We start from the raw sequence: 14924 nt of genomic DNA on the forward strand, positions 1-14924 counted from the left end.
ACTTTCTATGGCATCTTATTTAAACGTCTCAGCTAAACTATATATGTGAATTCCCAGAATGAATTAGAGATATCTTTAAAACAGTCTTCCGATGTTGGAAGTCGTGTGATGCCGCAGAAAACATGAATTTTCTTCAAAGCAAAGGCTTTAGCTGACTGTCTTTTAGTGAGACATATGATGCATAATACAGAGCTATATGGCATATAAGACATCCCATCTCTTTGGCAACTTGCTAATTCTCTAGCAATTTTGTTTAAGCAAAGTCTGTGCTTATTATACCTGAGAGTAAAAGTTCTATAAATACCAAAGAGTAGTAACGTTGTCTTCTGTTAATTTTTTTTCAGGTATATGGTAAAGCACAAATCTCACTTGAGATTCTGAATCCTTCAGCTGCCATTTATTTCCTGAAGTTTGGATTGAGAAAAATGAAAGAGGCTCCAGTTTGGAGACCAGAGCTCGCACTATTAGATGTGTCAAGAACTTCAAAATGAAGAAGGGTTACAGTTTAAACTTTTTATAAAATCTTGTTTGGATGCTTCATGCTATGGCAGGTTGATACCTGTTGTTATTCAAAAGCAAATGGGTTTTGCTTAAAACTATTTTTTTAATGTTGTTAGCCTTCTAGTCTGCAATCCAAATTGTATATTTTGATAGCAGCAGTTTCTTCTCTGTTTTGTTAAATTAGCCACATTTTTAAATAATGTGTTTTGTTCCTTATTAGAAAATAGATTGATCTTCACTGCAGGTTACAAATGTGTGTGTGCATGTGCGCATGTGCGCACGTGTGTGTGTATATATGTGTGTGTGTGTCTATACATATAATGTATAAAAAATTAGACACACTTATGCACACATAGGTGTTACCAGCCTTTCTAAGCCACTTAGCTTCTGAGCTTAGTTTGGTTTTCTTTGCTTTTTTGTTTCACTTACTGAAAATATTTTGTTGTGAATGATATTACATTTTAGTCAATAGGACTTGCAAACTGAGCAAAGTGAAAATTGTTTTGGATAAATCAAAATGTCAACCTGTATATGTATATTCTGTCAGTCTTGAAAAAGGGAAGAAGAAAAATCTAGAAACACTTTTTTGGATTTGTAATGTCCCAGTTTACTAAATCTTTAAACTTTATTATAGGAATACCTTCAAGTCATGTTACCTTTAAATTGCTATTCTCCACACAGGGTCTCTTTATTTAAACTGAAAGTGTGCATGTGTACATTCCCATCTATCAAAATACCTTTGCAAATGAGTCTAAATGTTACTTAGATTAAACAATGAATAGAGAAGGAGAGAGTTTGGATTTTTTTTTTTTCCTGAAACAGCCACCACAAGGAATAAATATCTTTAACTTCTTGGCATTTATACCTCTAGTACCGCCTCTAATGTTGTTTTCTTGTGACAAAAGTAGCCCAGACTATGTTTACAGGAGTCGTAGTTTTCTGAGATGAGTGGCTAGTGTGGCCTCCTAGGAGTCCTGCATGGGAAGGGAAAACGAGCCTGCTCCACTTACCAAAGAACAGATGTGCTTCATCTACAGTATAGCTGAGGCCAGCAGCCCCTGGTATTTGTATGAATCTGTGGTGTCTCTGTGTCTATTTAATAACATTAAGTTGCTGTTGCATACCAGTGGATGTAGAGAATGATCAAATACTGGAACACCTGCATGGATTATTTTCTGGGATAGAATTATGTGTTTATATTCCTGTTCTTGAAATTCCGAACCATGTTTTTTTTAATATACTTTACATTTAAGGTTTGACAAAAGTAAAATGTTCTATGTATTCTTCTTTAGTTTTGCTTTTTATTTGATGTTACCTTCCTTTTTAATAAAATCAGAAGGCACATCTCCTTAAGAGGTTTTTAAAACTGTCTTAAAGTTCTGAGGACTGTGAGGTCTGACTTTTAATTAAATATTTCCATCTCTGCTGTATTGAGACTATTATTTTTAAGTGGTCCTAATGGAAATGAGGAGAAAAAAAAAAGGCGCAGTGACTCCAAGATTAGAATTTGGCACTGCATTTTTGAATGGGTTCTGTGAAGTAACTAAGAGGAGGAGGCAATACAGAACTACTGGAAGTTCTCGTATTTGTACGGGCAGTTGGTCAGTACCAAATGACTGTTTTCCCACAAGACTTAAAGTTACTGTAAATGTATCTGCGTCACACGTGAGTGAGCTAAAACATTCAGTGCTTTGTTCTAACCTGTACTATAATTAGAACAGCAGTAATGGCTATCAACACAGCAATCGCGACTATGAGGAAATAGTTCAATTTAGGGTTCATTACTGCCTCAAATACTGGGGTATCATCTATGATTTTTTAATTCTGAAACATTTCCAATTAGAAATTTAGTTTTTGTTCAGACTCAGTACTTCATGGCCCATTTGGTTTTAAAGAGACTTAATGGGCAGCAAACTTAAAAAGCAAATTCTGAAGAAATGTGTGCTTCATGTGCTCTGTGATATACAGGCTACGCAGTGGTCTTAAAATAAGCAAGCTCCAATTATTTTTTCTCTGTCCTGTATTTCACTTGTGTTTTAAATGCATGTGTAATCCCAAGTTCAGTATGGTATACAGGAGATGGCTTAGTTTAGATGTAAAATTATATATCTTTTGGGAGTAACTCCTCTGAAGCTGGTGAAGTTACGTGGATGCAAAATTGGCAGAAGAGCAAAATCCACTAAGTCTTTGTGTGAACTGTGCCATTTTTTAGGGACTGAGCATAGACTTTTAACATCGTAGAGTTTTGTACTTGGAAGCAATTTACGACACAAGTTGTAAAATATGTATTTGTGAAGGAGCTGGCACCTGATTGTGCATATTTTTGTCAGTCATAAAAGTAGTGATGTTTATAAAATGAGCCATTTTGCAATCAGATTCCTGCTGACATTATTGGAAGTTTAATTAGGCTGTCAGAATAGCATTCCTGCTGCCTTCATAAATAACTGCACATAGATTATGAAACTACTTGGAGTTAAAAATTTAGCCTTACAGCAGCATTTTGCAACACAGCTGGAATTTTAGACACTTATGCTTAATTTATCTACAAGTTAATGTAGAGTGATAAGGAAAACTGATACTAAGAACCGGAAAGGCTGGAGGATCAGACATCTGGTTTAGTGAGCTGCATTCTTATTGTCGAGCAAATTTGACGCACTACTTAGAGGTGTATAACGTGTGTAAATTGTACTCAATTAAAATGCGTAACTAAAACTGAGCTACTTCACTGACTGTAGTTTATTGAACAGTGGAATGATACTAGCATGGGAATTAGATATCCAATTGGCTGTTTCCGTTATCATCTTAAGTGTCATAACTCTACACCGTTTCTTAAATACAAGATGAATGAGATGAAACAAGATAAAACAAGGTGAAAACTGCTTTGAAGTCTCCTGTTGGGCTCCCATCCTGTCAGCAGGTGATTGTTTCTTTTAGTAGCAAGGTTATAGGGGCCAGTAGATATATCTGAAGTAATGATTTTATATTAAAAACTAAAATACCTATGATTTATACTGTTTGAGCTTTCTGAATGCTACCCTGAACAAAGCAGACCAAGGGTGATGAATTTTTGTAAGGTAAAGTAGGGCAACCACAGGGACTTGCATACCTGCAGAAACTGCAGATCAGCATCCTCAGTTGAGTAGGCTCAGCTACTTAGTTATTACCTGGAATTTTTTCTTGCAAGTTAGTTTCACAAGTAGGTAAAGTCAGTGCTTGAGCTAGACAATTTATAGAACTGTTCTGTAATGCTGTAAACCTTTTTATTTCTGCATACAGAAGAAAATGTAGATAACAGATTGTGTGTTAAGTTGCCCTTGACCATAAGTTGAACTATTATGTGATATTTGACAGATAAGCCTTTATCAGAACTGCAAATTTGGTTTTGGCTGTCATTTGATATGCAGTCAGTGTATAAAATATTGCCGTGCTCTGCAGGGACCTGCAACTGTAACTTTTATTAGTACAGCTTTCATTCTTTTGTTGGTGAAATATGCACTCAGTTGCTAATTCTTACAAACACTATATGAAAAGAAAAAAAAAAAGCTGGTCAAAATTAATGACTTAATGATTTTAAAATTTAATGTCATGAATGCATTTTAATTCAAACGCCATAACTAATGGTAAGTACTTTATTAGAGCGTCGTGTTCATGAAAAATTAAAATCCCTGCGTGAAGAAACTGCTGGCCAAGTAGGTTACAGTTCAGATAATCTGTGGAAAAATGTGCCATAAACTGAAATCCCCGAGTGTCATATTCTGAGTTGTTCATTTGTTACTTAACTGGTTTTTCCAAAGAGAGGTGGCAGTTCTGCTTTTGTTTTCTGAACAGTGACGTACCTCAGTAGCGATCATGTAGTTCACCTCTTCTAGTTTGGTTTTAACCTAAGGCTGTTAACATGATACAAGAATTCTCAGGCCGTGATTGAAAACGCATCAATTGGAGGATGAGGTTGTTTAAGTGGAGCTTATACACTTGACAAAGATAAAGATGGTTTCTTAATGGAACTATGATCCAGTAACATCAAGTCCATTGTTCGGCTGTTATTGACTTGTCTGTAGATCATTCTTCTCGGTGGTGATGCTGTCATAGATGGCAAGTTTGAAAATAATGAGATTTAATCAAGCAAACTTCATTGGGAGGTAGTCAACAGTGACAGGCTGTGCATCCAGACTGATTTACTATGTTAATTTTTCTTTAAACAAAAAATTTATAATTTTTTAAATGCAAATGCAAAGAACAATCTCAAATGTTTGAAATTTTATTGCAGACTAGTTCACCTGTAAACCCAAAAGATATGGGGTGGTACATAAAATCTGTAAGAAAAATATCTTGGTTTATGGTTTTTATTTGCATCTCTAAATTCTTTTTCTATAGTCTGTTTTATTTCAAATTCAGAAAAACTGGTTACTTGCTTCAGAAGGTTCCTGCGTGTATCACTGGAAACTGTCAGAAGTAAATCTTTAGCAGCAGTTGCTTCGAGGTTTGGTTAAGTGAGTTCATAAATTATAAATTTTGGCCTGATTGTGTCAGTGGGCCCAAATTTTAACAGTGATTTTGAAGGTTCAAGTTAAAATGAAACCTTCTAAGAACACAATGGGGACAGCCACTACTGACTGAAAGGAGAAGACAAACTTCTCTTGAGGTTAAGCCTTTAAACTCTCACCTAACTCTCACAAACCTGGGCTTAATGGCTGTTTTGATAAATCTAAATTTTTTTTTAGATGTCTTGCCACTTGACCTGTTATTCAAGACCTGGACAGTATTATTGACATTTTAATGGAGTTAATAATTAAGTCTCCACTCAAGTCCAACTTTTGAAAATTCTTAGCAAAAATATCTTGAGGAGGTGGGATGTCCTTCGAAATGCGATGGTCAACTTAGCCATGAAAGAAGAAACAAAAGAAAGCATGTTTCTCTTGTTCCTGTCAAACAAGACCAGCCTGTAGTTCCATAATACGGGATTTTTATCAGTGAAATAGGATGTATCAAATACTTTAAAGAAATTGCTTCTGATTTTTCACTTGTTCCTGCCTTATTGAAGTCCTATCCAGGAGACCCATCTAGCCCCTCATGCTCTTTCTGCTTGCATCTCCCAAATTGGGACTGTTCCCAAACCTGCACGCTGAGAACCTCAGCTCAGCACCCATCCAGGAATTATTCCTCTTCCCCATCTTCACCAGTGCACAGCAGGGCAGTGGAAGCACAAGAAACACAAGCTTCTGCCTCTTACATATCAAAGAGTGGTTAGAAACTCAAAAAAAAACCCCACCAACAACAGACAAAAACAAACCCCAGCAACAAAACACAAAAACACGCCTGCAGGTATGACCTACTGAATACTTCGTTGTGCATCTTTTCTAGTTAGTTTTGACCTGTAGTAATGAAGCTTTGAGGTTTTGAACATAAAAGTATTGAGGGCTTACTAATGATTGTAGTAATCTATATATCTAGTTATTCTCCAAGGGTCTTAAACTATGGATTTCTCCCTGATAGTGTAGATAAGTATTAGGAGCAGATTGGTGAATGGTTACCCTGAGCTCCACCAAGTTGAGTCAATCTTAACCTGAGACTGAATGAAAACTGAACACTTAATTACCTGACGGCCTTTGTTCAGCAGCTGGCAAATGGTTTGGGGAGCACCACACTAGTTTTCTTTGTTATCGATTTCGTGAGAGACAGATCTAGTGTAACAAAATTATGAGCAGTGAAGAAAACAAAAAATTGATACTTGTTTTTCAGATGCTGTTCAACAGTTCTAATAGTCAGGGCTATTACAATTTCATAAGAACTGTGGGGTGACCACAGCAACTAATACTAATCCCAAGGGCAGAAAGTGTGGATTTGATTGTTTTCCAGCGCTGTGAGTTATGGATAAATTTTGCAGCATGCCCTTAAAAAGTGCAGATGGTCATAGAAAAAGATAATGTGACTGGATGGTACCTCACCGCCTGCCTCTTTGTGCGTAGTGAGACACCTCGGCTGACCGCTCCCCCCATCCCAGCGTTCCTACTCGTGCTTGCTGCAGTGAGATGGGCTTTTACGTCTTCACCCTCCCTGTTGTGGAGGTTGTCTTGGTTGTGTGCCAGGTGTTCTTCATCCTGGTGTTCCTGAGAACGGCTGTCATGGTTTTCTTGATGCTAACATGCTACCGAAGATATGTCTGTAGGTTTTAAGAAGGTACAATCCAAATGAAAGGAATAAAATTATTTAGCAGCGCTCCACTTGTTCGTATGACAAATATCACTGCTGAAGATGCTGCAAATAACACAGGCATTAGGGTGGAAGATGAATTTATTTACTTCAGAATGTCATGTGTAGCCACTCTGGTTGGTAATTTCAGCCATTGACCTAAACCTTTAAATTCACAGGTTGCATCTCATGTGAAACTTGGGTTGCAGGAGAGAGAAGCTTTTTGTTCTGTAATAAAACCTGTATGAAAGAGCCTCTGTTTTATGCGTGATGGAAGCAATTAGTCTGGTTGCTGAAAAGTTGCTAAGAAGGGAATAATGGGATTAAAGATTAAAGCAACAGGAACCAAACCCCTCAAATATAGAAAGTCTTTCTAAACTGAGATTACTGAACCGAAATACATCTACAACAATTCACTGTGAAGTCTGCGTAGAAGAAACTTATTTCTGTGTTCAATCGATTAATGCTCCAAATTAGCTTCCCAGTGATCTTGTTTTAGCTTTATCAAATGGAATGATCTGTAAGTTCGCTCAATGATATAAAATCTCTCTCAAATTTGATTAATTTTCACTTTTAGTCATCTTGATGTTTCTGGCTTTGGTCAGTACCTGTTCTGTTTATCTGGCCTTTTCTTTCCCCCAAATATCACAGCAGCTGGTTGATCTCGGAAGTATAAAATTGAGTGCAAAATTACAGTTAATTTTGTGTTAATAATCGTGTATTTACATTCATGTTATTATTCCCCTGAGAAGAAATACGCATCCCTCATGATTCATGTTGTAATTTTTTACAACATTACTTTTGTAATGTGTGGAAATTAAAGTGCAGTGCTCTCCATATGTTGAAATTTTCTTCAGAACAAATTTCACATTTGGACATGCAACAGGAGACAATCAATATGGTAACTAAGCTACATAAGAAATTATGGGAAAGAAGAACTCTGCATTGAATAATTTGCCTCTCGAGAGGCTTATTTTTGCACCGATGCAGACTGAAGAATGCTGTGTTCTCTAGGCATTTCTAAAATCAAGAAATAGTCTTTGAGAACTTCAGCAGAAGAAAATCTGTGAGAAATCTGCTAAATGCATTGAATATGTCAGAGATTGATCCATTTAAGAGAAGACGGTCCAGAAGTGTCGCACAGGTACCTTCAGAGCGTGCTCATCTTTCACACAGTCTACAAGTCAAAATGGTAATAAAATCACCATCGCCAGTTCAGGAATTCTCTGTGCATCATATCGTGCAACATATTTTTTCATGTGTTTCTTATATTCTGGAATCGTGATTTATACTGTTATTTCTGGGATTAATGCCTTCAGATGTGTTACCAGTCGCATCAGAGAAGGGGGTGAGTTTTTCTAACTTATTTTCTGTTGCAACAAGAAATAACATTCATTGTAGGTGGTAGTGTATCTGCATAATAGAAAAATGGAAAAAAAAAATAAATGGATCATGCTCAGTGTTTAATAATTGTATTTTTAGGGCACAATAATACAAATCCGTAGTAAATCATCATTCCCACATTATCTCAAGCTGTAGCAGAGTTTTTATATCCTGTCACAGCATTTACCTCCAGTTGTTTTCTCAGTCTGTCTGTCTTCTGTATTGCAGTACCTGCCCACTTTTTGTTTCTGTAAAAATAATTCAGCCAACCACTATATTGCTAGCCTTGCAAACAGTCATTGACCATATCATATCCATAACAAATATTTTTTATAGTAATAAAACATCAGATAAAGTGTATATATGAAATACACAGATAAACGTCTGGTTTTCTTTAATGCGGCTCTTAATGTCCCATACCACACCTGGCAGTGCCGTGTATGCCATTGTTTGCAGACTGAAAGACTCCTCAAAAACCAGCAATAACCTTAAAGTTTTTAGCAACGAGGCAGAGAAATGGGGGTTCTGTCGCGTCTTAAAATGACAGAACAATTCAGGTTGGAAGGGACCTCGGGAGGTCATCTAGTCCAACATCCTGCTCGGAGTCCACAGGAAATTCAGACAACTTGGAAACACATACCATCATCTTAACACAAATCACAGAGACAAGGAACAATTAAGTGCACAAATGTATAAAGTACTTTTTATAAGTCTAAATGATGTCATAATATGTGCTTAATTTCTTTTTTTTTAACTAGAAAACCATCACAGATCACCCTCAAGATCAGTAGCTTCTACAAAATGTGAGAAGTCTGTTAAGCCAGTTGTAGATTAAAATCATACATTTCTCATTCAAAATCTATACTCAGCTTCATGAGCCGTTTCAGACAATTCCGATGGCTTCCAGCTGTTCAGTCTGCTGTCCGTGGGAGTGGCATGTTTCTCTCTCTGCTGGAGTTTACCGGCTGGAGCAATGTCCCGGTGTTTCCCGCGGAGGGGCGGGCGCTGCAGGGCCGGGGGGTCGCGGCGCCCAAGGGGTCTCATTCCTGTACTGGCCGCGGGCAATCACATTGAGCTTAGCTTAACTTTCTGATTTCACTGAGCCTGCCTTTCTGTTTGTTTTGCTGTGGTTTTTGGCTCCGGTGGTGAGAAAAAGCTACGTGTGGTTTCTGTATTACCTGAAATGTCAGAAAAAGTCTATATGGGAACTTTCAGATTAAGATTTACAGGCAAAAAATGATACAACTTTTTCATCATGTCATTTCCTTGATTAGAATGTGCAACCGAAACAACCTGAATGAAGCAGCCGTGTGACTCAGGTGACTGTTGGGGCTTTCTCCTTGGGCTGACCCTGCGGAGCCCTCATGGGGGCCCTGAGGTGAGCTGACGCGGCTTTTAGGTCAGCTGAGCATACCGATAACAACTGCTGAGGACCACGGGTTTTCTGCTATTGGAAATTGATCACAATGTAAAAAAAAAAAAATTAAGTATTTTAAAGTTAGGAAAAAGCTGTACGTCCACAGCTGTGCCTGCGAAAGCAACTGCTTGCACTTTGCATCAGCAATGCCATAACATCATTGATATAAATGATATTATAAAGTATCTATTTTGAGATGGACTACTTTGCATCTTTAAATTTTCTAGAAATGCATTGCTTTTAGCCAATGACACCGGTGTTTACTATCTTCTTTGCCTTCCTGCGAAGGTAGCAAATCCAAACATCGTATCTTATGCTTGGAAGGCAAAAATTCTTCTTGCTGTCTGCTGGAGAGTATGAGCGAGTGCTGTTGAAATGGCATGCCTTGTGCACCTTTCAAACAAGTTCCGTGCTATTAACTTCCACGTTCCGGTTACGCCTCTTTTAACTCCAATTATTTGAAGTACTATGTGCATCTTTCAACAGAAAGATAAACCTGACTTACCAACATTGCAGGATAAAATGCAAACTCTAATATTATTTGTGGTATGCAGAGCTAATATGATTTTCCTCTAATTTTCCACAGATGTCTTTTTAAGTACCATGCTTGCAAAAGAGCATAAAGAAACAAATTCCGTGATTCTAGATCAAGTATTTCCAGATTTAAAGTAAATTTATCTACCTAAACTAGATGCGGAAAGTCTGCATAATATGCGACAACAGAGTGTGCAAGCAAACCAAGCAGGGAACATTCAGGTTGTATGTGGGAACATGTTGCACATCAAAACTGCAGCACCAATGGAGGTTCACCTTTGCAGCTCACTGTAGGTTCTGCAGAAAATGGTCAAGAATGACCAGTATACATTTAATGCAAAAAATCCATGAAACTTAACACTCCTGCTACTGTTAATTTAGTTGCTGTGGAAGGATCTTCTAAGTTTCAGTGTAAGCGGCATGTTTGTAGTCTTAGCCTGAAACTGTGTTTGTCTGGTAGCCTTTCTCTGGAGTTCGGTCCCGCCGTGGCGGGGGTCGCGTTGTGGCCGATGCGAGCCCTGCCATCCAGTCCGTTTGGGGACTTCTCTGTAACAGAAAACATCATTATTTTTTAAAACGGAGATCATATTTAGATGGTTCCATATTAACAGATTACTTTGGTCTCACTTTTCAGCGGTACAGATATGTTTTGTCAGCATTAGGGTTTTTTCTAAGGAGAATGCAATTTGCGATTTGTTTGGTCGGTTTTCTTTTGTTTGTGTGGTGTGTTTCTCCTGTGTTGGCTGGGCGCTCCATCTCACTTTGGAGCTGTTTACTTAATCACTGGAAGAGAAACGAACATGGTTTTTTGAAGGCTTGGGAAAGATATTGTGTGTTTTCCAGTACCTAGAAGGTAGCCACGGAGGAAGCCGCCGTTCTTTCTCCACAAGGGCACATAGTGACAGGACAAGAGGGAGCAGAGACGCTGCTTCAGGGGAAACTGTCTGGACAAAACAGAAAAAAAAATTCATTAGAGCAATTCGGCAAAGGAATCAGTTGCCCGCAAAGTGGTAGAAACTTTTTTCCTCACTGTAAGTACTCAAGACTTGGCTTAATTGGGCTCTGGATAACCTAGTGTGTGGTCCTGCTTTAAAGAGGAGGCCGGACCTGTGGATCTCAGACACCTGGACCTCCCGTGAGCCCACAACTCCCGCGCTGTCTCCTCCCTGTCTCGTGGTGTTTCAAGGCCACTGACCATTCTCATACCGGGCTGGGGATGTGCAACGTGTCTGTCAACGTGCGGTGTGTCCTGCCCGCTCCGCACGCACCAGGGCCTCCCCAGCAGGGGTAACACCACCGGGGCGATCTGCCCCTCTCGTGTGCTGCCGTGCCCGGGCTCACCCGGCCAGGGGAGCAGCACGTGCCGGGATGCGGGGGAAAGCGGCAAATTTTGGCCTTCACGCCTGTTACGGCATTTCAAGTTGTCTCCTCAGTTTAATCAGTCGGTTTATAATTAGCAGAAGATGGTGGTATTTAAATGTTGTTCTGAGTAATCTTCTAGTAATGGCCAGGATGATTTTCCTATGTAAATATTAACAATCAAGTTTATTTGCTGATTGTTTCCCCTGCCAATTAGTAGCGTTGCTTAATTCACACCTATCTCAGCAGAAGCAGAAAAGCACTTATAAGACTTGCTTCATGTTTTTTTCAGATCCAGATTGAGAAAATTACTTTTTGTAATGTACTTTAAATACAAACCTATACTCTCTTTTTTGTTGTTTTGTTTTGGGTTTTGTTTTGGGTTTTTTTGGTGGAAATGTGTACTGGTGCCTTTCTTCAAGTGTTAGCTATGATTTTTTCCCCTCCATTATCGAGATAACCACAGTTTTTTTCAATTGCTATCCAATATTTTAAGAATAATCACCCTGGAGTTTCTAGTCTTGTCTAAATTAATGTTTCTGTAAACCTTCCCTCAAACCAGTGTGGTACCTTTTTGTATGTGGAAATCAAAACCGTACCATGAAAACTCATTTTTTAACAAACTTTTAATAGAAATTTCATGTATTTTCAGAGTTGCCAAGATGATTTAGAGAGGTGACTTCCAATATAATTAACCCTCATTTATTTTCATAACCCTTACATCTGAAACACTTCATAAGCAACTTGCTAAGAGACTAAAATGATAATTTCTCACAGAAATGTTAGAACTGAACCAGGTATTACTGCAAATTGGTGTGCTACTGGCAGAAGTCGTGGGAGATGTCCTTAACAAACCTTAACGTATTTATATTCATAGGGAAAATAATTCTTTCTGCATGACCAATAGACTGTTCAGGCACAGAAGTGAAGTAAATTCAAGTTTTCAACTTGAAATCCAGATTAATGCTGAATGCTTTTTAATGAATAATATATTCAGGAGAAAAAATGGCACATGGTGGGAGGACGAACTCAGTTGTGAACCAGGGCTGCACCTGGAGAACTGAGGTGAAAAGAAAGGTGGGGAGGGGTGAACGGAGAGATGAAACAAAGAGGTAAAAGATTTTGCCTTCCAATCCCTCCCTCCCAATCCACATACATCAACTCAGTATGAATTTTTGTTGATTTCAAAATAGACCTAGGATCTTCAGGGACCTTTTGAAGTGGTAACCTTCATACACATGCACGTGTTGTGGACCTGTGTGCTCGCAGAACATCGGGTGCCAGAGCCGGGGCTCTCGCCGAGCCCCCGGCCGCCCCCGGGGCTCGCTCTGCTGCGAGTGGCGTCACCCTGGCCAGTTTGACCGAGGAGGGACAGCAGGGGAGGAGCAGACCCTTTGAAATCCTTGGCTTCAAATACTGCCCAGTCCCTCTTCATCCCCATTCAGTTTCTTTGGTTTGGTTTGGTTTTCTTTGGTTTTAAGCCTTGGCATGTTGTTGTACGATTTTGATATTCACTGAAATAGTGATCCATCCGAAGTGCCCTGTTCCTTACTAACTGCTGTTCAGAGCGTGAGATGCTTCTCGTCGCAGTGGTGGGACACATCCAGAGCTGGCGTCTTTTCGTCGCCATTCCGCGTCCGGATCTCCTTCCATGCCTGCATCTGTCCTGGGATCGGACGTGTGTTCAGAGGAGCCTCACTGCGGAGATCCACAGCGTGCAGGCGCCCTCAGGCTTCAGGGCTTTCAGGCCAAACCCAAACGAATGGGCCTGAAATTTTTGCCTCTGTCAGAAAGCAGCTGAGCTCTGAGACTCATGCTCAAGTTAGACCCAGCTGCCTGTTAGTTTACCTCCTTGATTCTCTCACCACTGGTGAGTGGAGTCAGTCTGACTTTTCTTCATAAGTGGGAGATTCTAGTATCCTGAGGAGTTCTGTTTTGTTTTCCCCACGTTTTGGGTTATTCTGAGCAACTTCTGTTTATCTCTGATAGGTAAACAGGGTAATCAGATTTTTTTTTTAACTCTGAAGCCTGGTAGCCAGTGGTCTCTGCCTGTTATCTTCCTAGTTTAGTTTAGGGTGTGTGCCTTCTTCCCCTCCGGCTGAACATACTGATGCAAGGCAGAAGATGGCTTCGGCGGGCAGGGGGAGACACAAGGCAAAAATCTGCTATCCAGGTAGAGTTATGCATCTATGAGATCTTGTATTTTCTGCTCCCAAATCTCGCAGAGCTCTTGAAGTTTCACTGGTCTGGCCTCATTGTGGTTCGTCTCACAGAATCAATCTAAGTGTTATTTCTCCTCATGAAAAAGGTGCTTTTCACTACCCTTAAAAAGATCTCCGAGGTGCACGTAGTTCACAAAGTGAACCAGGTTTTCAGAATTTCTCATTACTGGAACTGAGTACTGAATGTTTTGGATTAATTAAGTTTAGAGATCTCGAATTCCTCCCTTGTGTGCCAAGTGAAATTTAATAGAGCTCGTTTACCTATCAGCCTGCCAATTTCAGGAAGCATCTGTTTCTTCACCCTATTGCTTTACAGTTCCTGAGAAGGTTAACAGTAAAGATGCCTCTACCAAGGCTGTTTTGTGAGGGAGCTCAATGTGACTATACTTGTTGCACCTTCATTTCAACTCTGCCTTGCTATTGCGCTTTTCTATGACGATACGTTTCCCCATAGCTATCACCTCTAACAAGGTACTGAAAGCAATTTGATCCCTTCTGATGAAATATCCTCATACAGAACATGTGGGGTTTTGCGCTTTGGTGTCCTTCTGCTTTTTCTGATTACTCAGTAAATTAATTTGCCTTCTTTTCCACTAAGCATGTCTCTGATACTCAGTTCTTCATACAGAGCAGGTCAAGAAGGCATTCTCTTACAGAAAGAGGTGTTTCAGACTGGTCTCCGTGTTGCTAGCCGATAAATCCCAAACTACGGCCGCGTCACAAGCCTGTTTCAAATGCACAGCAGATTTTGCCAGCCTGCAAAAAGGCTGCCAAATGGGACCTCGTCTTGTCTTTGTGGTATGTTCTGTCTGAACTCTGGCATGGTCATAAACCTCCTGAGAAGCAGCTCTGTTCCTAACATAAAAGGAACTATTCAGGATAAGCTCAAGGCTTTCATCAGACTTTCTGCTGTTGTTGAGGCACCATGGGCTGATTCGATGCTTGGTGGAGGCGTCCTTCCACTCTTGTTTGTATGAAGTACACCGAGATGCCCTGTCCGAGAAATATGAGGTTGTAGGACTGTTGCTTGCAATGACCCATAGTATAAATGGAATATGTAAGCTATTACTCAAAGTCAAAAGAATAACTGCAGATGGTTGCTTGTTACAGACTGAAATTCTGCAAGATGCATGGGGAATAATGAGTTTGAGATGAGTTAGATGTAGGAATTACAGGATGAAATTCTTTGATTTTTTTTTTTCCGTGGGAAGCTAGGTGATCATCATAATATCTTTTAGCCTTAAAATGAAGTGATATTTAGAGTGTTTTGCTTCACTGTACCAGAAAATACAATCTGCTTTAACTGTCACAAGAACATC

At 39.4% G+C, this 14924-nt stretch overlaps 1 protein-coding gene across 1 annotated transcript in view; it reads left to right on the forward strand.

Annotated features, from left to right (window-relative positions):
• CDC73 (cell division cycle 73) overlaps positions 1-1756 on the forward strand; it is a 95095-nt gene extending 93339 nt beyond the window's left edge. The window contains exon 17 of the mRNA XM_065649137.1: positions 345-1756. Within this exon, the coding sequence (XP_065505209.1) occupies positions 345-381 (37 nt within the window). The 3' untranslated portion in view covers positions 382-1756. The remainder of the gene's footprint in view (positions 1-344) is intronic.
• The last annotated feature ends 13168 nt before the right edge of the window (positions 1757-14924 follow it).

The sequence above is a fragment of the Caloenas nicobarica genome, chromosome 20 (assembly GCF_036013445.1).
Source record: "Caloenas nicobarica isolate bCalNic1 chromosome 20, bCalNic1.hap1, whole genome shotgun sequence".
Taxonomy (NCBI): Eukaryota; Metazoa; Chordata; class Aves; order Columbiformes; family Columbidae; genus Caloenas; species Caloenas nicobarica.